Source organism: Gobio gobio (genome assembly GCF_949357685.1).
Source record: "Gobio gobio genome assembly, chromosome: 6".
NCBI lineage: Eukaryota > Metazoa > Chordata > Actinopteri > Cypriniformes > Gobionidae > Gobio > Gobio gobio.
In genome coordinates this window covers 10,731,545-10,753,978 of record NC_137102.1, presented here as the reverse complement: position 1 = coordinate 10,753,978, position 22,434 = coordinate 10,731,545, and the positions used below count along the sequence as shown (strand labels likewise).

Below are 22,434 nucleotides of genomic sequence, written 5' to 3'. Positions count from 1 at the left end.
AGAGATATATTTAGTTACATAGAGTTAGGATAGGATTAAGGTTTGGTTGAGGGTTAGTTGCATGTAATTATGCATAATTTACTGTTATTACTATGGTAAGTACATGTAACATATGTAACAAGGACACTGTGAAATAAAGTGTTACCAAATGTAATTTCTTCCTGTGATGACAAAGCTGAATTTTCAGCATCACTACTCCAGTCTTCAGTGTCACGTGAAAACCTTTAGAAATCATTCTGATATGCTGATTTCATGCTCAAGAAACATTCATGTTGAAAACAATATTTTTGTGTAAACTGTTATACAGTTTTGGCAGGGTTCTTTGATGAGTATAAATTAATGTTGTCAAAAGAACATTTATTTGCACTTATTGCATTTATTGTGACAAATGTCTTTACTGTCACGTTTGATTAATCATTGCTGAATAAATATATTAGGCTAGTTACTTCAAAAAAGAAAACAAAAAATTACGTATCCCAAATGTTGAACGGTGCAAAAGTAACCTTCAAACTTCTGCTTACAATGTGAATAAAGAAAAACATAATTAACATAATTTTTATGTGAGAATGCAGTTGTAAGATCATGAATTACCTGCAGTTTAAGCTTATATATAAGAAAAAAATCAGCATGGCGTAAAACATTAAAGACACGTTTCTAATATATAGTTGCATGAGTTATGACAATATTTCTAATCAGGATTAGATGGACTTTGACAGCACCAATCAACTGGAATTATATACTTGGCCACCAGGGTGGGCAGTAGACATCTTTTAAAAAAAACTTACATTACCATAGAAACATTTCAAACTTCTTGTCACAACAAACTAAAAGGGCAGCTGGAGAGTTCTTCACATTTTTTACGACGCTTGAAGGGCAAAACGTACTACACACATCTTGTACATTCAGAGAATGTAGATTGTAACGTTATGCTGCGATATTAGGAGCTCTCTCGAAAGGCAATGCTCAATTCTCAACGCTACTGTTAGTCTTTGAAACAACGGTGTGTTTAAAACACACTGCAGCAGATCATGGACAGTTTTGAGTGCACGAGTTGTAAATAACGAGGCGTTTGTAACCAACAGTCTGTTTGATCAACACACACACACACACACACACACACACACACACACACACACACACACACACACACACACACACACACACACACACACACACACACACAGTGCCTGTCATCTCGGCGCACACATGCGCATCACCTCGGTGCAGCCCGTCCTCGCGATTGGCTCGAGCGCGTTTGTTATTGGTAGTGACGTATGTGAAGTGACGACCCTCCCGTTGTGCGGTGCCTCCGTCTGTGCGCTTCTAGAGCCACGGTCCTCGCTTCAGTGTTTATTTGGTTGTCATGGCGGAGGGACGTGGAGAACTATTGCCTCAGCCGCCGCTTCACCTCTCCTTACCCCCGGCCAGCAAGCGTCCGTGTTTGCGTCCCGCACCTCGAGGACCGGGTCCGGGGCCTGGCCCGGGATTTCCGAACTCTCGTTTCCGTTGCCCGGAATCTCTACTGGACTGCGCCGCGAAGGCCGTAGCGGAGAAATGGGCCTTCGAGAGGGTGGAGGAGCGCTTCGAGCGGATCCCCGAACCGGTTCAGCGCCGTATCGTGTATTGGTCGTTCCCGAGGAACGAAAGGGAAATATGTATGTATTCGTCGTTTCAGTGCCGAGTGGCGGGTGAAGAGGGTCCAGTAGTGGGCTCGAGCTCGTCTGTTGGATCTGGTACAGTCCCCGGAGGGGTTACGAACACAACAGGCAACACAGGGACGGGGGGTACCGGAGATGGACTGCCTTTCCGCAGGGGAATCCGGCTTTTGGAAACCGGTTGTGTGGACAACGTCTTACAAGTCGGTAAGTGCCGCTTTAACCGTACGTTGAAAGAACGTTGAAAGTTACATCAGAAATATTTGTTTCACTTTCTAGCAAACGAAGTTTCTTGAGAAAAATGGAAGTGGCCTCGTTTAGAAACTGTAACCTACCAGCTTTTTTTCTACATGGAGATTTCTCACTGCCAGTAAGGGAGCGTTTAAATGCCTGCCGTATTGCGAAAGAAACGGAGCGCACGTTTTAAAAATTAAAGGGCTTCCCTTTGGGTATGTTGCAATGTGGAATTAATTGGTATATGTGGCTGAAATGTTCATTTAACACTTGATAGAACACTTATGTGCGTTATAAGGTACAGTAAAAACACAACATGAACGAAATAGTGTATATTTGAACATTCACAATGTGGTCTGTCGAAACGGAACATTCTTTCCCAGGTCGCGAGGAAGAAAAGACTAACATGCTGGTCACAATGAATCTCTGTTGTAGCACACCGAGCTGCTATTTTGTGCTAATATGTCCGTCTAAAGTTGGTTTCGGAGAATTGTTAGCTTTTCTCCGCGTATTTTTGGTTGCTTGACGGTTGTTGGGTCTCTTGATATAATTAAGTCCAGGGTAATCCGCTTGAATCCAAATCCCATATCTTTTGTTTATTTGCTGGTTGGTCAAGACAAAGGACGCGTATTTTCCGTGGTAAAACGAATGATAAAACACGTGCCTAGACTTTATCTAGCTATCTGTTGTTTTATTTCGAAGACCCTTTTTGATATATTCGTTCAAATTAGTAAAAATTGTACTATTCGGCTAAATGTGCCGTTGGGTTGTCCTCTTAGAGGCTACAGCACAATAGCTCAATACCCCCCTCGCATCGGGCTAGTTCTTCTGTATTAGCCGAATAGCAATTCTTTTGGTGTGTAGATGTGTTTTTCTCAACCATAGAAACCCGTCACAGCATTTTAAAGCTTCATTTAAACGCACTAAATCGAAAAATTGTGAAAGCAAGCAACTCGAAAAGGCTTTGGTATTTAGAGCACGAAGGCAGTTTCAATGGCTGCCTAAATGTCTATACATTTTCCTCCCCCACTCGCTTCACTTCAGTAAACATACTGGTAAAATACTATCGTGGAAGAAAGGGAAAAGTGATTTTTATAAATACGTACAGGCCTTTGTATGGCTCCAAAGCACAAAATGATAAATTAAGTGCTCATTTGAAGTAGTACAATTGCACCTCACTTGTAAGGTCCAATGTGACATTTATAACGTTTGAGGCTTAGTTAAGATCAACAAAACCATTCACAATATTCAATATTTAGCTTGTATACCACGTACGAACAGGAAAAAGCATAAAATCAGTCACGTAGTGGACCAGCCACAGTTCTCCTATAATGTAAGCTTTCTTTTCTTGAAATAGCATTTACAGGAAGCCCCAAATCTCCAATAATTGTAGGTGTTATGAGAGTAGTGAAAGTACACGTATAACTAATTCAATAAAGAAGCCATGATTCATTTATTCTCACAAAGATCCACTGTGTCCCTTTAAAAGGCCAATGTTAGTGGAAACGTGATAACCTAGCTGTAATGAAATAACATGGGCACTTATTTAGCAACCTTGAAAAGCTCCCTTCATGAGTCAGTGTAGCCCCTTTTTCACATTCAACAAAACTAGTTCAAGTTATTTTGTGTTTTTAAAGTTACCCTATATACAAGACTATCTTCAAAAGTTTCTAGACTAGACTTAATAGTGTTACATGAAGTCATTCTGGTTTATATTTTTAATTCTGACGATAATACGCAGATGCCAAAACTACACTGCATTTCTAGGATTGCTTGAGTTTTTAAACATTAACCCTTTAAGTGCGAATAAGCACAATCTTTTGGATTGTAAAATAAACAATGGGCTATAGTTGACAGATCAGGCGTCTGACAGGAAGGGTATGTCACCACTTGATAAACTGAGATAAAGCAGGTTTAATTGCATTCTGTTTGGCTGTGTGTGTGTGTGTGTAGATTGTGTTCTTTTGGTTTTGATGGGTACAGAAACTAAGAGCTGGACGTGTACATCTGATAGGCAAGACAATTGTGCCCTCAACCATGAATAGTCTAGAAAATGTGTGTGTGGGGGTGTTTTTTTCACACCAATACAACTACTAGATCCACCTATGCATGGTTGAATACACTTTTTTTTGGTCTCCCTTTTTGTTTTACCATTTACTCATAGTTTTTTTTTTAGACCTGTTTAAAACTCTCAAAGACATTGCTACAAAGTGTAAACCGCTTTTATCGTTTATTCAGCATGTTAGCCGAAATGAAGTTAGGAAAGATTCATACTCGAAGGCTTACTCACGGTAAGCCAGGCTTACTCTGAAGTTTGCCAGAAAGTTCAGAACAGATTTTGTACTTTTTCCAGAAGCCATAGCGCAAAAACACCCAAGCCTGGGGATGCGGAGGATGTTAAATTCATCGTTATCCTCTGAATGGTCAGATTTTCTGCTCCAAATATAAAGGGCTGGGCGGCTTGCTACAGGAAACCTATTTGATAATAATAATTAATTCTCATTTGTGTTTGTGTAATTCAGCCACCCAACCCCAGCCTCTGTCTTATGAAGTCCTTAGAGAGGAGGTTCTAGCTTTGAGTTAGGCTTGAGGATTATTGGGTCATGCTTTGTTACCCAGCTGTAGAAAACTCCCCCCATTCACAGAAGGGTGGGGGGGGGGGATTGTCGTTGTGTGTGTTTGGGGGGGTGGGAGGGTGGTTAAGAGTATAGCTTTTCGCAACGGAGCACAAAGCTGTGATGTGAAGCCTTTAGAAAACCTTCTTCTGTGGATAGCAGGCAAAAGTTCGGTGGGATTATGACTGGAGGAGCCACTGAGAGGTTGTTTAGTCCCTTTAGTGCCTCTGTAAAACCTAGGCAAGCATTGAATTGAGTTATGTTACTCTTCTGCCAAGTGACTCAGAAGGCTTCAGGTTGATGGAGGCTTCAACTCTCCTTTTGCTATTACACACAATGTTAACTTTTTATTGTGGACGATCGTTGGAAGCCAGTTTGTTTGAGTTTTGAGGAGGACGGCCATTAAGCATTAGGCCATTGGCTGCTCTGTGATGTCACTAGGCCTGTTTTTAGCTCTTTGTCTCCTTTGAGTGTTGCCATCATTTTGGTCTTTGTAATCGGGACACATCTCATTCAGCACCATACAAGTTCAACAAGGGACCGCTAATTCTGCTCTATCTTTCATCAGCCGTACAGACAATATTTAATCAAGGTAATTAATTCCATGCCTGCAAGTCTCAAAGAAAATCACTTAAACAAATCTCCTTTTCACACTTATTAGCACTCTTAGTTTTGAAGGACACGGCCATTAAACACCCCCCCCCCCCTTTGTCTTTATCAAAGAAGGGAAATTAATTTGGAAATAGGGGAGAGGGTGGTTAGCCGACTTGTCAGCTAATCAGTGGCAACTAGAGCAAGGTGAATAACAACTCGCCGCATTCCAGGACAAAAGACCTGTCAGAGACTTTGATCAGGTCCTTGTTTCCGAACGCTGAGCTCAGACTTGATAAAGTGACGCAGTCCCACATGCTGTCAGGTTTTTAAAAGTGCACCCATTGAGAAGCCCATGCTATATGTGTTTTTCACACAGTGTGATGTGTTTTTGTTTCCTCAGTGGATCTGGCACCCGCCCAGGCTCTGAAAATCAATTGCGACCTTGCCCTCTTTGCATTTTGCTGCAGCTCGCCCCATACCCTCTGATTTCAGTTTATCAGCGATGCACTCCTCAGACACGGCCCTGTCTGCTTCACAGCTGTGTTTTTGCTGCAATTGGTTTAGTTCAGTATCTCTGCTCCTGCAAAATGGAGCTCTGATTTTGAGCCAGAGGCAAGGTTCCCGTCCATACCCTACCCACGTGCAGCTGCGAGCTCATCTTCCTGCTGCAGCTTATCTGCCTTTTTATTGGAACTTAGTGAGTTGCATGCACACACAATGCATTCACTCATTATGCATTATTGCCCCGCACAATCCTAGTTTAAAAGTGCTGGCTGTTAAACGTCTCTTATCATATAAGCTTTACCTCTTTGATCTCTGCACACAGGCGGCTGATTATTTTGTCGATATTTCGTCATGAAGTAGTCGCTTTAATGGAACTTTTATGCTCTGGGTGGAGCGGAATATGGCTTGCGTGCCTTTAAAGCTCCGATTTACACAAGATACACATGTTTCAAAGCTTTTGGAAGCGCTGTAACCCTTTTTTACTTTATCGCTGGGAGGGACATGCCCCTTTTTTCTCTCTTTTTCCTCCCTCTTGCCTGCTCCTCTGTTTGGGTGTCATTGTCAGAGATAGAGGCCGCTGAGAGTTGCTCCTCTTTAAAGAAGGGGCCTCCAGACATGCCTAATAGGGCCTCATTTGGCTGTAATTGCCTAACAAATGTTAGAGAATTCCAGAGGAAACAAAAAGAGAGAAAGGAGAAGGCAAATCAACCAAGCGAGAACAGAGGAAGGGGGGAAAAATTGGTTTGGAGGTGAGATTGCGTAGAGGAAATGGAATCATATACTATGACATGCTATGTTTAGGCAGGCAGAAAATAGAGGACGGCCCCTACCTTCAATTTGTAAAGACGTGGAGGAAAATCCTTACATCTGGGGCTGTAACACTAAACGCGGAGTGCAGGAAACTCAAGCAGCACTCAGGCAGCTACCCTCCCCCATAGAAGGCCTTTCATCCAGCTGAGATTTTGTGTGCGGGGAGTTTTTGTGGTCAGTTCACATGGAAACTTAATTTTCTAAGTCTGGACGAGAGAGGAAGGATAATGTGTATTGGAGATGAGGTCAAATATCCTGCCAGAGGGTGAAAGAAAGAGGCCCCGGTCGGTGGCAGTTAGCAATGTGCAAACTTCTATGCAAATGTCACATTGGAGCCTGTGGACTTTTTAAAGCCGTCACTTCATATGTGTGTTTATTCTAGCCATACAAACCATTCCATTGCAGTTCCTGTTTTTAGCTTGACTCGTTGCCAGCCACCAATCACACGGGTGCACTGAGGGCCCCACCATTAGCAATGTGTGCTTTAAAGGTCTCTGTGATTGTGTTAATTCTAAAGCCATTTTCTCCCCGTTACTTAATTCTGCATATTGAATAGCTTCGTCTTGTGCTTTTGATTTGTACTTGTCTGTTTCAGCAACCTTTATTTTATTTTTTTGTTGGTTACTGCCCAAAGCTCAGCCATGTTTGATTCCTTGTGATCTAGCATAGAGTAGTAGCATATTCTTGCTAGTAGAGAAACTGCAGAAAAACATGTATCCTCATGTAGGTCAATGTCCTATCGATTTACGTTTTAAAAAAAATACATTAACAGTGCAATTAGTACATACAGTTTATTGAATACACCTTCTGTGATGAGTGTTTTTTAATTAAAAAAAATATTTTTAGTTAGTTCAAGTTGTAAAATGTCATGTGGTGTTGCTCACCAAAATACATCTTCATATTTGATTTTTTTTTACTTGAAATTTAAGTTATTATAAATAACATTATTTTAATACTTTTACTTTATGCTACCACATTATTTTTTTTTAAATTGTAACTTTTTTTTTAGATCATGGAATTGAATTTTTTCAGAACCATCTAAAACCAACATGAATAGAGACTATTTATTTTTCTTAGAACTTAAAGGGGCTATATGCAACTTTTTCCCCAAAATAAACGTAACAATAGCCTTTTTATTTTACCATTTATGACTCAAACATCTCCTGATGAGCATACTGACACCTTGTCCGCTCACAGTGGGTGCACCTATAAGCCTGTATCCTATTTTTCCTATTTTCTGGCGGGTCGTCTTTTCCCGCGCTGTCTGCGGATGTGACGTCACCACCGCTGCGAGAGCGAGCAGAAAATGAGAGCAGTTCTATTTTTTGGCCACAGGTGTCAGTCGCGAGTTTAACTTTCAGAAAAACGCATATAGCCCCTTTAACACGTGTTTTAAGCTAGATTTATCCTTTTGTATATATATATATAAAACATATATATATATAAAACATCTAGAGAACGCCCTCAAGTTAGGCCAAGAAGATTTGTCTGTAAGGGTACTGTCTAAACGCACAGTTACCTGACAAATATTTTTAAAGTAAACCTGACTCTCCATTTTCTTCCACCCCAGATAGGGGATTTCATCTTTATTTTTTATTTCCTTTTAATTCCTATTATAACTGTTATACTATATATATTTTAATTTTTTCACTTATGACTATTTTAACTTAATTTCTATGTAAAGCACTTTGAATTGCCACTGTGTATGAAATGTGCTATACAAATAAACTTGCCTTGCCTTGCCTATATTGTGGACACTTTTATATGTCATTGACCCAAGTATTGTAACCTACTTGCTGCCATTTCACTGCCTTCTAATTAGATTTGTACGCAGATGGTACGCAGAAGTCCACCTGACCGTGAATATTTATTCAGTTCCAAGCACGATCCAGGTTTTTTTTTTTTGAGTTGGGTTGACTGGTTCAAAGGTCAGATTTGATCTGATTAAAATATCATTAATTGATACCAGAAATTGCCATTTTAAATCTCTGAAAACATGCTCGGAGTGAGATTCTTTAAACGAAAAAGTGAGTGAGCTTTAATCTGCCTTTGCTCAAATTTCAACAATTTAGCACAGCCTGCATCCATTATTTTTGCATTTAATTATTTGTCTCAAGAGGGCCTTAGAAGGTCTGGCAGGGGTCTTTGAAGGGCTGATAGGTCTTTGAGCATAAAGCCCGAAGTATGTCAATCCTCTACTTCAAAAGCCTTCACACCACTAACTGAGGTGCCTTTTGTTCTTGCCTTCTCCCTGCACTTTCAAAAGAGGATGAGCACTTACAGTTTTCACTTTTTCCATTGGGTGGAACGGCCAAGTTATGCTAATTTGTGGCTGTCAGCCTCGGCTTCCCAGAATAAACATTAATTGCCTTCAAAGCTTAAATACACATCAGTAAGGTAGATTGTACACCATTTAGGTACATTGGTATTAGTAAACTGCCGTTGTTTAGACTCTTTAACATAGTCTTTTTGTTTGTTCTAAGCTTTTGTAGAACTTCTTGCGATCACCACCACACTGCAAGGCCAATGCATGACTCAGGATAGCGCTGCACGATTTTGGGAATTTTTTCTGGGTTAAAATTGTGATTTGCGATTTTGCAAAAAAACAAATTTTCAAACAAACATACACAAAATTATAAAGAACCACCAGGGTTTGTTGTGTTTATTTGTAGTACTGAACAATTTGGTCGTCAAAATGTTGTGATTATGAATGACTAGGCCTAATAGTAGTTATTATGATTTTTATTATTACTAAATAAAAATATTATGATTTTTTATTATTACTAAATAAAAATATTAAACAACCGATTATTAAGAAATTTTACTATTGAAATAACACTGTTGAATGTGGATGCAAATATAAAATATGAGAGCATCTTATGAAGTATTATTTTTTTAATTTTTACCCAAAATAGGGTGGTGTGAGCATTTGAGTGCTAAACACTCATGTAATGTATATTTCATTCATTCTGGAAGTTGGAGGGCACCCATGTGCAAAAAATCCAAATAGGCCTTGCAGAAGTAACAACCCGTGACGTTCCTGGAAATCCCTTATGTGGACAAAGACATCCAGCTATTGCTGTAGCTGAATAAAAAGAAGATAGAACTGATATCTTTGACTGATAAAACAGGAAGACAATAGCACACAACTGAGACAATATGTTTTATCTGTTCTTCAAGCCATCTCGTAACAACTTTTGTATCTTTTGTCCTAATCTGTCAGGACTTTAAGTTTGTTTCATGACTCAAAGCTTTGACCTGTCTTTGACTTACAAAGTACCATGACTTTGCATATCTTGTGGAAAACATGACTCTTGTTCTTGCGTTTCCCCAGCATATCACCTCTGAAACATCCTGCCTCCCCCTCAAGTAACCGAAGTGAATAGCGCACTGCTGATATGAGCTTGTTAACAGTGAGAAAGAAAACAAAACATGCAAGGAAGCACATCAGAGAGAGAGCTGGGTTTCACAAGAACATCTTCTTCCACCTCAAGTTCACCGCTGGTGTTTAGCACGATATGTTCTCCGTCATGTGATCGGGGTGGAAGAAATGGCATGTTCGTGCAGTTGCAGATGGCTGCACTCTCTATTATGCTTCATTAGCATCAAATATTTCCATCCCCATTCTCTATGTCAATCATTACTCACATATGAGAGGCTTAAAAATTATTTGGCTACTGAATAATACAAGGACTATTCATTAGCCAGCCTTACATTTGTACGCCCATCTTGCGGACAGGACCACCTCTTTTTTTCAACATTAAAAAGGTATTCTTGATGAAATATTGATAACTCCTTTTTCAAAGCAGGGTTTGCAGGAAGGCATCACATGCTGATCTCAGTGCCCTGGTAGGTGCGCACAATATAAATATCAATGGCTTTCCGTCTCCCCCTCTCCCTGCCTACTGGCTTCTTTTTCAATATAGCCTAATGACAGGCCACTGTTTCCCTGCAGTGGCTGTGCTGATATGGCCCATTAGGCACTGGTTTCTTGCAGGCAGCTGAGTGAACAGATGACTGCAGGAAAATGGTTGGAGGAGAGAGGGGGAAACAGCAGAACTAAAAGGCAAATATGAAAGGCAGAGTAAATAACCAACCTGTCATCCCCTGCTCCCCACCTCCCCAGCCGCCCTCCTCTGGAGGGCAAGAGAGACACGTGAAAGAGCGAGAGAAAAAAAAAGAAGCACCTCATTAGTCTTCCAGCCCTCCCTGACTCTGGGACTGACAGAGAACACGTCAGTGCAGCAGCAGACATGCAAACATGCAGAGAGGGGGCTACCCCGTCCCCTCCCATCCTTTCGTACTCCAAACATGATTAATGTGCGCAACAGCCGTGGGGCTTTATGTCTGGACCGTTCCTTCCCACACCGCGCGTTCTTGAGAGCTCCAGCCCTCCGCATCCTCCCAGGGATGCCTGCACCCTAGCTCCCTGCCAGACTTGCAGACGCGGTCTGGAAATGTAATTCGCCATGTCCTCCACAACCAGTGCTGTGGGACCCAAAACTTTGACTTCTGCACCGTTCAGCAGAAATAACAGTTCAGATAATTGGTTTTGGTCTCTCGTAATCCCCAATAGTAAGCTACGACGCTGGTGCAAGAATCAATTGATTTGCTCTGGGCTCCTTACATATCGAACGTAAATGCCCGAGCGAATCAGGCTCCGAAATGCACGTAGTGTGTGGGCAAACTGCAGTTTCCAGGTCATATTCGAACACCTGACTTTGCCGAGGCCCAACGCAAAAGTCATGTGCTGGAAAGAAAACAATGCGATGAATAGGCTTGGCTCTTGTATAGGCAGAGGGGGGAGAGTATGTGCTCTTCAATGGGGGATTGTGGTACTTGTCATGGTGTAACAGGATCAGCGTGCCCTCCACCCTAGAGCGCAGAGGGCAGCCATTGTTATGCTGCAGGAGAAAGGCAGCGGGGGCCGCCGACCCGGGCTGAGCTCGTCTTGTGGGGGTGATGTCCTCCGGGCCCTACACTAGAGACAAACGCAGAGGACACTTCTCTTGCTATTCTCAGAGGTCACTGGGGAAGACAAATAAAGCTTATCAGAGGTTGAGAAGAGCAGGGAGTAAAAATTGTGAATGTAAAATTAATTTGAACGTTTGTTGTCTTTGAGTAATGCACTTTGCAAGGGCATTCCTGATACCCCTTCAGATAAACAGATCTGTCAGTACACCACAGTCACCGCTTGAGCATCTCAAGAGCAACTTCTCGGCCATCTTTTGATTTTAAATTCAATTTTTTTTTCTCTAGTATAATTTCTCCTCAGAAGGAAGGAACACTAAGCACTTTTTGTGCTGTGGCAGCAGAATAAGGCAGGCGGCGTCAGAAAGTGTAAATCAGCGTTGAAAGTGCGCGGCCTTATCTCCTGGATAAAACCAGCCTGCAACAATGGCATTAAAGCACAACTCATGAAAGCTGCAATTAAACACTATCTGATCTGATTCTGTTCGGATGACATCTTCTTTTTCTTTTTCTTCTACTTTCTGTATAATGAAAGCCCTCCACTTTGGTTGAAAGACACGGAACCGTCAGTATAATTGGGAAGTAATCCTGATAGAACCGGACAGAAACTTCGCAGTTGCAACCTAGCAAAGTGTCAAAAGAAATCCGTAGATGAAGGTTTGAGATGGTTGGTTTGTTATTTTAACATCATTTGACTACTTTTAGGGGTGCGATGGTTAAAAATACTCATAGTCAAGAATCCGATCGTTTTTTCGGATCAGCAAAAAAATTGTGTATGTAGCTGGGGGGCAGGGCAAACACAACTTTGCATTTTATTTATTATTTAGAACACTTTGAGTACAATACCACAGCAAAGGCGACTAGCCTAACTAATGCAAATCTAACTAATGCAAATCAAACATTATTAAAGACAAGTGAACAGTCAGTAAAATAAGAAGAAATAAACTAATTATAAAATTGAGTAATATAATGGAACAAAGATGTGAGTGAAATAAACACTGCTTTGTTTTTCATGTAGGTCTAAAGCCCAAAGTATAATTTTTTTTAAAAACACATATCGCATTCGTACAGTCGAATGAGTAGCCTTTCAAAGTATACTCTATTTGAATGCATGTGTCTGTTGTTGTTGTTGCAGTCTCTGGTATTTTGATTTTGTTGTTCTTTAATTTTGTTTTCTACTGTGAAACAACGGGCCGGGCCAGTGTTGCCACCTTGTGGAACAACTGATGAGTGCACAACAAAGTACACGTGGCTACAAAAATTGGGCGGGGGGCGTACTATTCTGGTGACTAAATTCACGCACTGTATGCGAACCCTCATGTACGCCTAAAAACCGAAGTATACTTTGGGCTTAACAGTATTAAGGCACAGAAATTAAATAATTATTTGTAGTCTTCACAGTTTAAAATATATATAAATATAATTCATCTTTGTTAAAGCTACAAAAATGAGATTTTTCTCTCTTTTGTTTTTTAACATTAATGACACCGATGTTAGCAGGTATTCTATCACTTTAAGGCCGAATGCACGAATCCAGTATAATGAGACACATCCGTTTTCTTTTTCAGTTGTTTACTTTCACTTAAGACATAACTGATAAGCTATGTTTATGAGGATACTCACCAATAGGGGTATTTTGACATAATTTTGCGTGTATGTGTCCTTTCAAGCTCAAAACGATTCAAAAGAGAACTCGATTCTGTGTTTACACGCTGTCTGAAGCGCTGCTCTCTTTGTGCGCCAAGGGGGCGCGCAAGTCCCGAATTGAGTTCTCTTTTGTGTCGTCTTGTACTTGAATAGTTTAAACTGGTTTGAATGTTTAAATTGACAGGACTTAAAAACACATGCAAACTTTCACTCTATGATAGTTAAATCAGTTAAAACCCTAACCCCAATTGCAATTAATTTGCTAATCACATGCATTCCAAACTGTGGGTCGTGGTCCGTACGGATCATTACACCCCCAACTACTACCTATTATAATTTCTATTCATATACACCCCAATTTGTGAACAAATGTGTATTTTTGTGTACCACTTTTATTTTAAACTCTAAGTGATATAATGACGCTAATACTAGCGGCTCTTTATATGCGAATCGTTTGTTTGCACTCACCTTCCCTCGTGTTGACTTCAGATATTGACATTGAGCCAGTGGTGCGGCATTACCTTCTTTATAAAACTATTACCATTCTAAAGATATTACAGAGTAATGGATTTGTCTTGCTGTATTTTGAGCTAGCCAATCTGGGCCTGTATTGAAGCACCCGGTGCACAATTTGTTTTCATCAGCAGTAAATGGTGGATCATTGTAGCCGTGACGGGAAAGCACAAAGACCAGCTAATGAAAGGCAATAGCTGTGGCCTCGGTCTCATCACCACTCACTGCGCTCATGGATGAAAACAGGTGTCCTCTTGGGGCTGGGGTTTCATTTAAAGAGGGATTTTAAAGGAATATTCATGACAGCTATCCTTCATTGGGTGGGTGAAGGGAGGAAAAGAAGAAGTGGGGGAAGAGAAAAAACGTCAGTGGGGTAAATCAACCAGTGATTGAAGAGGCCTGTCTGGGATAATTCAGTTTGATTGGACTCTCTGTCTCTCATTACAATTCCAGTTTCAACAGGGAGACGCCCCTCAGTCACCACTCCACCATGCTCATCTCTTTCTGAGGATGACAATGCCCTAGTGCAGGCACTGAAATAAACAGGAGGCCTGGCGTACATGGTTCAGCATTGCTATTCTGCTGTGTATAACCTTGAGTCCACTTATAACACCTCAGACTTGTTTATTTTGTCACAGATTGGAAACTTGTACTCTTGTTGTGATGAAAATGATGAGTTATTAGAGGCTATTTACACAGTGTCGGGTGGAGTCATCGTATCTGGGATCCAGAAAATCTTGGGCACAAATACAGACATTCATGTTTTAGCCTAGACAATACAGTGAGTCATATAATTTTAAGGTTTGGCGTTTACTTCTATTGCATTGTTAAGGAACCTTGTTTCAATATGCTGTCAGCACAGGAAGTCAAGCTCATAATGCTTGTTCATGTACCGACAACCATTTCCTTTGTGGCATCTTGGTGGTTTGGGACCTCATCATCTTCACCTGTGTCATAGTTTCATACAATCTGGCCTCTTTTCGTTCCATGTACCCAGTTTAAGGGTTAGGATTATGTTCCGCTGTGAATGCTATATCGAGACCCCATTTCGCACCTGGCATGTCTGTAGTCATGTCTAACCTGTCATTGCAATTGGTGCAATGGTGAAATGGTACTAGCATGCATTGTCCTTTTCAGAAAGCAAAACCAATTCTGCCGTCCTTGGTAAACCGAGGAGGTTAGTGCTACATTTGATTACAAAAGCCCAGTGCTGGGAACTCCCTAAGGGTGAACAGCCATTGGACCATGTCAACAGGACCCTTTAATTGTCCAATCCCACCCTCCACCCCTAGGCACTCTGTTTTAATCAATAAAAAAGTCTACCGATGCAGATCTCGTATTGCTGGCATAAAAGGGTGATTTTAGCTTAGCTTGTAGCCCCTTTTGTTAAGTACTGAAATACTTTCATGGTTACATCACCTACCCAGGATGCTGCAGGCCTTGAATACTGTCAAATCAAAACCAGCTTGAGTCGAAATAGTGATCCCTCATTCTATTCCTTATCCCTTTTATGTAGTTCCTGCTTTATTTCACCGTGTTTCAGCATGGCTGGAGTTGAAGGGGTTTCCCTCCTCTCCCTCGGGTGCCACAGTCTCTTGGAGTTCAGCCCAATTCGAATAGTGTGTGCATGTGTCATAAACACACCCTGGCTTTGAAGTCAATAGATCACCACAATGGACGGCTGCCTCTCAATTCCCCCAATTGTAAACCTAGAAGCCCCTTTGTGCAACATACTGTCTTTTGGTTGTACTTCAAAGCGTACAGTTTGCTTCAGACATGGAATAATGTATTCCAATGTGATGTCCAGATGAAAGTGATGCAGACCCATGTGCGTGTGGACCTGCATAAAGATGTCATTCTAATACAGTATGCTTTATTTAAATGCAGGAACCGAAGAGCACTTCTCAGGCCGTTCCAAGCAAGTCCTATAATCTGTAGCACAAGGGCACCTACACACTAGAGTTGCGCTGAATCAGAGAATATGTATTTCCGATTGATTTCAAACTAACTCTGCTCATTCCATTTCCTCAAAATATATATTTTGCATTCTAGGGATGCACAATGAATTAGTACCATATTGGTTATGGGTCAGTATTAGAGATTTTTAATGTCAGAATTTAATTGTGCATGCTCATTCTCTCTATTTTTTTTTATTTAGAGTGCCTTAAAAAGGATAGCCATTTTTTGGATTGTACATTTATATTATGTTTTAATGCCTAAATTCACTTGTAGCAATTAAAATTATTAAATGTGTTTTTTTTTTAAATTAGACTAAACAATATACAACTTTAATATTGGCCATTTATAATAGCTTCGCTTATCTTTGACTTCAGTTGATTATTGAGGAAGTGCTCTTTGATCACTTTCTGTATAACCTTATTCACAATTTGAAATAATTTGTGTTTTTAATATATTTTTAGATGCCAAAATTTTTCCGTTTTCCGACATTTTTCCGGTACCTATTGAAATGTTGGTATTGTGTAACACTAGTGCTCATGTGTTCCTGTCCATCAAGTGCTCCATCAGACCTTGCTGTTCCAGTGAGTAAACACACTTAGTACCAGTATCCATGAGACCTTCTTGACCGGTGCCCAGATGCTCAAAATATTTGTCTCATCTCTTCACTGTGAAATGTTATTTGAATTTTGCTCAGTCTGTGCTGATTAGACAGAAAAGCCCCCCTTTCCCTCATCCTTCCATTAATATTTCTTTTCCAAGCCTCCTTCCTTGCATTATTAACAAGCCCTCCCCCAATTAAGATGGATGAGACTGCTCTTGAGGGTATTTGTTCAGGTAAGATCTCTGATTAGCATATCTGATGGATCTGCCTTCATGCGCTGATTAAAACCTTCCTCTTTCCCCGGGGCAACTTTAAAGAAAGAAATGCTCGATTGAGGACTCTCACACATACTGCTAAGACAAACCACAACAGACCACGCTACAGTGATGGTTTCATTACCTGTATCCCTGCTAGGACCGCCCCGTACTGTCTCCTTATTACTTTAAGCTTCCTTCAGAGCACAAAACCGGCTTGTCATGCATTCCCTTTATTGTTAGGGCATGAATAACAGGATTAGCCCTAACAGAATTCATGAGGAGCATTGCTGAAAGAATCTAAGTTAAGGAATAGTCGGAGGAGCTGTGCTTGCTTAAATTTGTTAATGTAGCTGATTAACTGAAGCAAGCACCTACAATAAAAATCTATAGGCTTCTTGTTTGAAGCATTGAAGCCTAGTCTCAAGGACACGAAAAAGCAGACCAATGAAGATTCATGCCCGTGACCCTTAGGTACAGAGTCCAGTCTCCTGGTCATAACTCATGTGCTGTCCGCATAATACAAGCAAGATCAAGAGTAATGAGCTGTGTTGAACATCCGAGCTACAGCACAGATGGGACTTTGCTAGTACATGTCAAACACAATAGAGTGGAGCATGTTGTGGTAGAGTGCTGAGGTTGTTTGCATCAATACAAGGCTTTTTTGCTTTTTTATATTGTTTTTAGTGTTTCCGTTTGTAGCTGTGCAAATTTTGTAGGCCGCACCTGGATTTGCACGTTTGGCTCTCACCGCGTTTCCTGAGCACAACGATTTAGCCTCTCTCAGGATTGCAGCAGTCGAGAAGATCTAGGGGGCTGCCTTGTTTTATCAGGTTGCGAGGCTGTGCAGTCTACTTACATCTGAGGTCATGCAAATGAAACCCTGATAAAGAGGGGACCAAGAGGAACCTTGTGCTTGCTCTCCGGCACCTGCTCCCAGCTTTGGGAGACAGACTGCACCAGTGTCTGCTGCAGCCAGCTTGGCAGGATCATCAGTAATACTCTATTTTTGTCTTATTCTGCAGCTACGATGGGAAGTGCTTGGATGGGCTTATTTTTGTACACCTGGATCAGCACTTGGAAGAGGGAAAGCTGTAGCATTACTTGGTTTACTGATTTGTTAAGGAATATCAATTGTTGACACTTGTGTCACGTTCTTGAATATTCCAGCGCCATATAGTCAAATATCTGCTGATGTTTACATATGAAGTCCTGGCATGTGAACGAAGAGCTCCTCACATTTTCATTCACTTGCCTAATCAGAGAAAATATGTTCATATCAGAGATGAACTATATATGGTCGTATTAGGGATGCACTATATATACAAAAAGCTGTTCATAATTTTCATGTAATGGCCAATAACTAATAAATTATTGTGTATAATTAATCTATGCAATCAGATCTGCCTCTCTTCAATCAACAACCGATGGTTAGAATCAAGTCGTCACCCTACATTTTTTTCAGTTTTAATAATACATTTTTTCACATTTGTACATCACATTTGAAGTTCTGCCGCTTCTTCGGTTACTGTTCCTAAGGCTCATGTAGGAATTATTTGATCCAGGCACTGTGGCTCATTCGCTAGAGTCTCATTGGACCTCGATCCACACTCTGATAATAGAATTGCCGTCACCCCTGGAAGAGACATCAGGCCTGGCTCCTACATCTCCTCCCTCAGCTCCCTACTCTCGTTTTTTTTTTTTTACTCCCCCCTCTATTGTAATACTGGAGTTTGGCTCTGTGCCCGGTTTTCTCCATTGATGTCTTCCTCCCTCCCTCTTCTCGCTGTCCCTCTGTCTCTGTGAAGTCCACACACTCCACTCTTTGTGGCTGCGGTAAAGGAGGCAGCGTGCCCGTGGAATTCAAGTAACGCATTCCACTGGATACCCCTCCTCTGCCTCACACACACACTGAAACCCTCCTGTTGCCACCCAGTGCTGTGCCAGTTGTGTGTGTGGGTCATTATGTTTGGCGCGTGGCCCTAGATGGGGTGTCCTGCCACCCCTCACCCCCTGCTAGGTTTCGCCTGGCCTTGGCAGATGCCTCCTGCTGACTCGGGACCCCACATTGCTGGATTTACTGCTTCCATTCCAGCTTGTCACCTCTGAAAAGATTGATAAAAACGATCATCTCCTCCTCCTGCTTCTCTTTTATGCTCTCGCATTGTTGATTTTCTTTGCACATACATCCGCAAAGCAGTTATTTTGAGAAAAGACAGACATTTAATCTGTCGGTGGGATGTGCTTCCGGGCTTCCATTTCATAAAGCTTCTATCGGAGACCCGTCTGAACAGATCTTCTGGTAGGGCAGCACCTCCTCATCTTACCTCATGGAATAAAAGAGCCTTTCACAACTGGGTTTCCACGTTACAAATGCTAGAACGTCTCAGGGCTGACATCTATACTAATGTACAAAGCTATTTTGAATTGTACACAAGCATACAAAACTCTCAGCTAGCACTATAAAGTGCAAGCAATGTAACCGGAAACTCCAAAGACCAGCATTTTTGAGTGGGGTGTACAGAATTTTATCCTCCCTCCTAGTGGTCAAGGGAAGGGGCCAGAATGCTCTGGTTTAGGAGTGTATGTTTTGTGTTTGTTGTTGCTAGTGTGCCCGCGGTTCGTCTAAAGGCCTGCCATGCCCTGCTGGGTCCTCTAATCTCAGGCGGTGAAGAAACACCCTTCACTTTCCACCAGAGTGCTGCTGGAGCAAGAGAAAGGTGCCAGCTGTCTCTATCCTGTTTATCCTTCACATTCACAGTTTGAATGAGAAGTAGATGGTTATTTTGGTCCTCTAAACCACACTTGTGTTTCTCTGCTCTGGAGTTGATGGATGTTCAGGGCTTTTCGAGGCTCTGCCTCTACCTGGTAAGGTGGGTTTTTCCAGCTTGCCTGTGGGGGCAAAGCCAAGCTCTGTGGTGCCAAGTTTCGAAGGGTTCAGCTGGCACAAGCAAGGCCCTTTGTTTTACTGCACTCTGCATTCAGCCCCAGTCGCACAACTGTTTTGTCGCTGGTCTGAGTCAGTTTGCGATGGCGATGACCTTGGCAAAAGAGTGAGGTGAGATGCACTGTATTATGCGAGCTGTAATTGCTGCCTGTCTATGTAGATACTGCAGCATGATCGTTTTATTCTCATTCAACAATGCTGAATGTCTCTCTACGTGCTTTGAATTTTTCATACCATGCTTTCTGGCATTTGCCGCTGTGTTTTTGAACAGCAGGGCACGTCTGCAAAGTTTGGCGAACTTCTTAAGATACCACAAGTACCTTATTTTCCAGCTTTCTCACAGAGACCTTCCTTGGTCGCCCTCTTCAACAGGGACATAGGGCGATTTATGAATATTCATGCAGCTGTCCTTGGTTACTAAAAGCTGTGCTTAAATCTACATAATTTGTGTTTAAGTGCCTTTCAGATGGCCTTTTCCTTTTTTGACACTCTCAAGAAAAGGAGCCATACTTAGTAATCAAGCTGCCATTGTAGGACGGATCCTAACAGTCGAAAAGCTAGTCAGATGTTCTGGCTAAAAGCAGCCAAAGGCTGTTTTTTGAATCCGTTGTTTCAGTGTCCAGTCTCATAAAGCCTGAATGAAGCACAATTTTGCATTTGTCAAAGCTTTAGAGAAAATACAAAGGTGTTGAAGGGCTTTATTGTAAGAAAAACTGATCTTAAGATTTATCACCTGTACATTTTGTTTGTCTACATTGATCATGTATTTAACCTTATTCTGACCATTTGTGTCTCTCCTGGCTTGCCATAGAGAGGTTGTCATTGGTGAGCTGCTCTTTTGAGAGCTTCAGGGCTGTTTTAATGAATGGATATCTGGCAATAGGCCTTTTCTTTGTACATAGAGCCCAGCTAAAGTGCATTGTGTTGTATTGTTTACAGAGCATTTCCTATTATTCTGTATGCGAGCACATGTGAATGTCAATGAAATCCTTTAAACAGCCTAGTCTGAAATGAGCTGTGTTACTTATTTGAGCTTTTTTCCTAAATGAGAGGGATTTAAAGAGGCAGTCCATTTTGAGCAGTGCACCAATCAGCAGTCCCTGTCTTGCTGTGTTTTAAATTTGTAATGTTTCTGTATAATTGCACACATGAACTGAACAAATCAGTTTAATGCGATTTAATCAGTCACTATATTGAACTTAATTCAGCCCTGTCTTGCTAAATGGACTTAATTACATTATACATTTATTAAACATTAATGTTTAAATGTATTATGTTATTGTTTTAGTTTATTATTATTAAACGTTATTTATATAATTTGTCCCCAAACTGGGAAAACTATCATAATGCACAAGGGGGAACCATTCTGCACTTACAATAGGACATTGTCTCGCTTCGAGAGAAGACATTGCACTCCAGGCCTCTTGGGTGCTTGAGTTTGTGCTGGCACCAGTGCCCCTACTCTGCATTCCTCTATCTCCTATCTGTCTGTTTCTGTCCTCCTCCTCTCCTGTCCGTCTGGGCCGCTGATCTCCCAGCAGCAGTGGTCACACAGGACCCTGCTTCCAAGCTGACGCCTGCTATCCGCTGCTGGCTTTTTGTGGGCAACAATGGCAGGCCAGGCCCCAGCCTGAGGCCTAGACAGACCCGTCAACAACAAAGGGGGCCTGTGAATCAGAGGCCCAGTGGGCAGCCGGTGCAGGGGGAATAAAGCAGGTCAGGGCCAGATTAAGAGTGCTGAGGGGAACACAGCGCAGGCCTAACGGGTGCATGCCAGCTCAAAAGGCACTCCTGAGAGAGACAGAGGGAGGGAGGCCACAGACAATAGGAGTTTAAGGAGGAGGGGGGATAGTTGGAGGAGGAGCATAATTGTAATTAGAAATGCCGCCATTGCTGCCTCAGCTGATTCCTTAGCTGTGCACACCTTCAGGGTCTCATCACCGTAATGCATGCAAAAGCTAAGCTGGAAGGGCTTGTTGGGAACGATTCCTTTGTTTGCACTCCCCCTCTTGTTTTTTTGTCCTTGTCCATATGCTTAGCTTGGTTTGATGAGCATTTTCTGCAGGAAAAACGTAAGGAGGGGCTGATTGGATGTTGTTTTAGCACTATTTAATGGAAAACACGAAGATGATATGGTTTGGCTTTATCAGCTAAATTAAGGCATCTTTGTTGGCAATGAATTGAAGACAAATTCTTGGCTGAAACCAAAAATGATGGCCGAAAATTAAAAACATAAAGGCTAACTCGAACCTTTTCTTAAAATAATTAAACGAATTCTGTTAGTTTGATATTTTTCTAAGTGATTACACTTGTTGTTCATTTGAGGGAGAAGAAAATGAGTTTTGGCTATATAAAAGCACTATATAGCCTATCTTATGAATACGTTATTTTACATACATGTACATACATGTTGTTTAGTAACAGTTTCTCTGTCTTCTCAATTGAGAGGCAATCATCTCATATATTAGATGAGATGTTGCACTAAATGGCCCCACAGTGTCTGTGCAAGCATGGGAAAAGTGAACGCTTTCAGAGTATAGCGACTTGTACAACTAGGAAAAGCAAACATGCATTTGTTTGCAATTTTGTTTTGTTTTTTCAGTTATTGCATAAGAAAAGTTTGTTCACTTTTTCATACAACTTTTTCAGTCTCTGAAATCTCAGTGCATCCCTGGTTTAGGAGAGTGAAGGAGGGAAGAAAGAATAGTTTAGTTTAGAAGGCAGCAGGGGAGGAAGGAAAGGCAGGCGATGTATTGCTGCTGGGACAAGCCCAGAGTACATATTGACATTTTCTTACCTTGTAGATGAAAACACAAAGCACACAACAGATGTGAGCTTATTGGTCCTCAGAAGTTTTTTTTCCGTCTTTTATCTGATACTGGTTTTACAGCTGCGGGGCAAACTGAAGTCATACCTCCTCATAGGAAACGGTTGAAGATGGAATGCTGTGGGAGAACAGAAAAGAGACTTGTGAGGCCCGCGCGAGTTATGCGCAAAGCCGTTTTTCTCAGTCAATCGCTTTTCTTTCCTTTTCTCGTATTGATTGGGGAATTTTTTTTTTTTTTTGTGAATGGATGAGTCATGAAATATAAGCTTCTTAAAGCATTATCTATCAGTGCAGGCTATGCTT

At 41.5% G+C, this 22,434-nt stretch overlaps 1 protein-coding gene across 1 annotated transcript in view; it reads left to right on the top strand.

Annotated features, from left to right (window-relative positions):
- The first annotated feature begins 1,266 nt into the window (after positions 1–1,266).
- Positions 1,267–22,434, top strand: part of zswim5 (zinc finger, SWIM-type containing 5) — a 41,819-nt gene continuing 20,651 nt past the window's right edge. Inside the window, exon 1 of the mRNA XM_079820214.1 lies at positions 1,267–1,862. Within this exon, the coding sequence (XP_079676340.1) occupies positions 1,364–1,862 (499 nt within the window). The 5' untranslated portion in view covers positions 1,267–1,363. The remainder of the gene's footprint in view (positions 1,863–22,434) is intronic.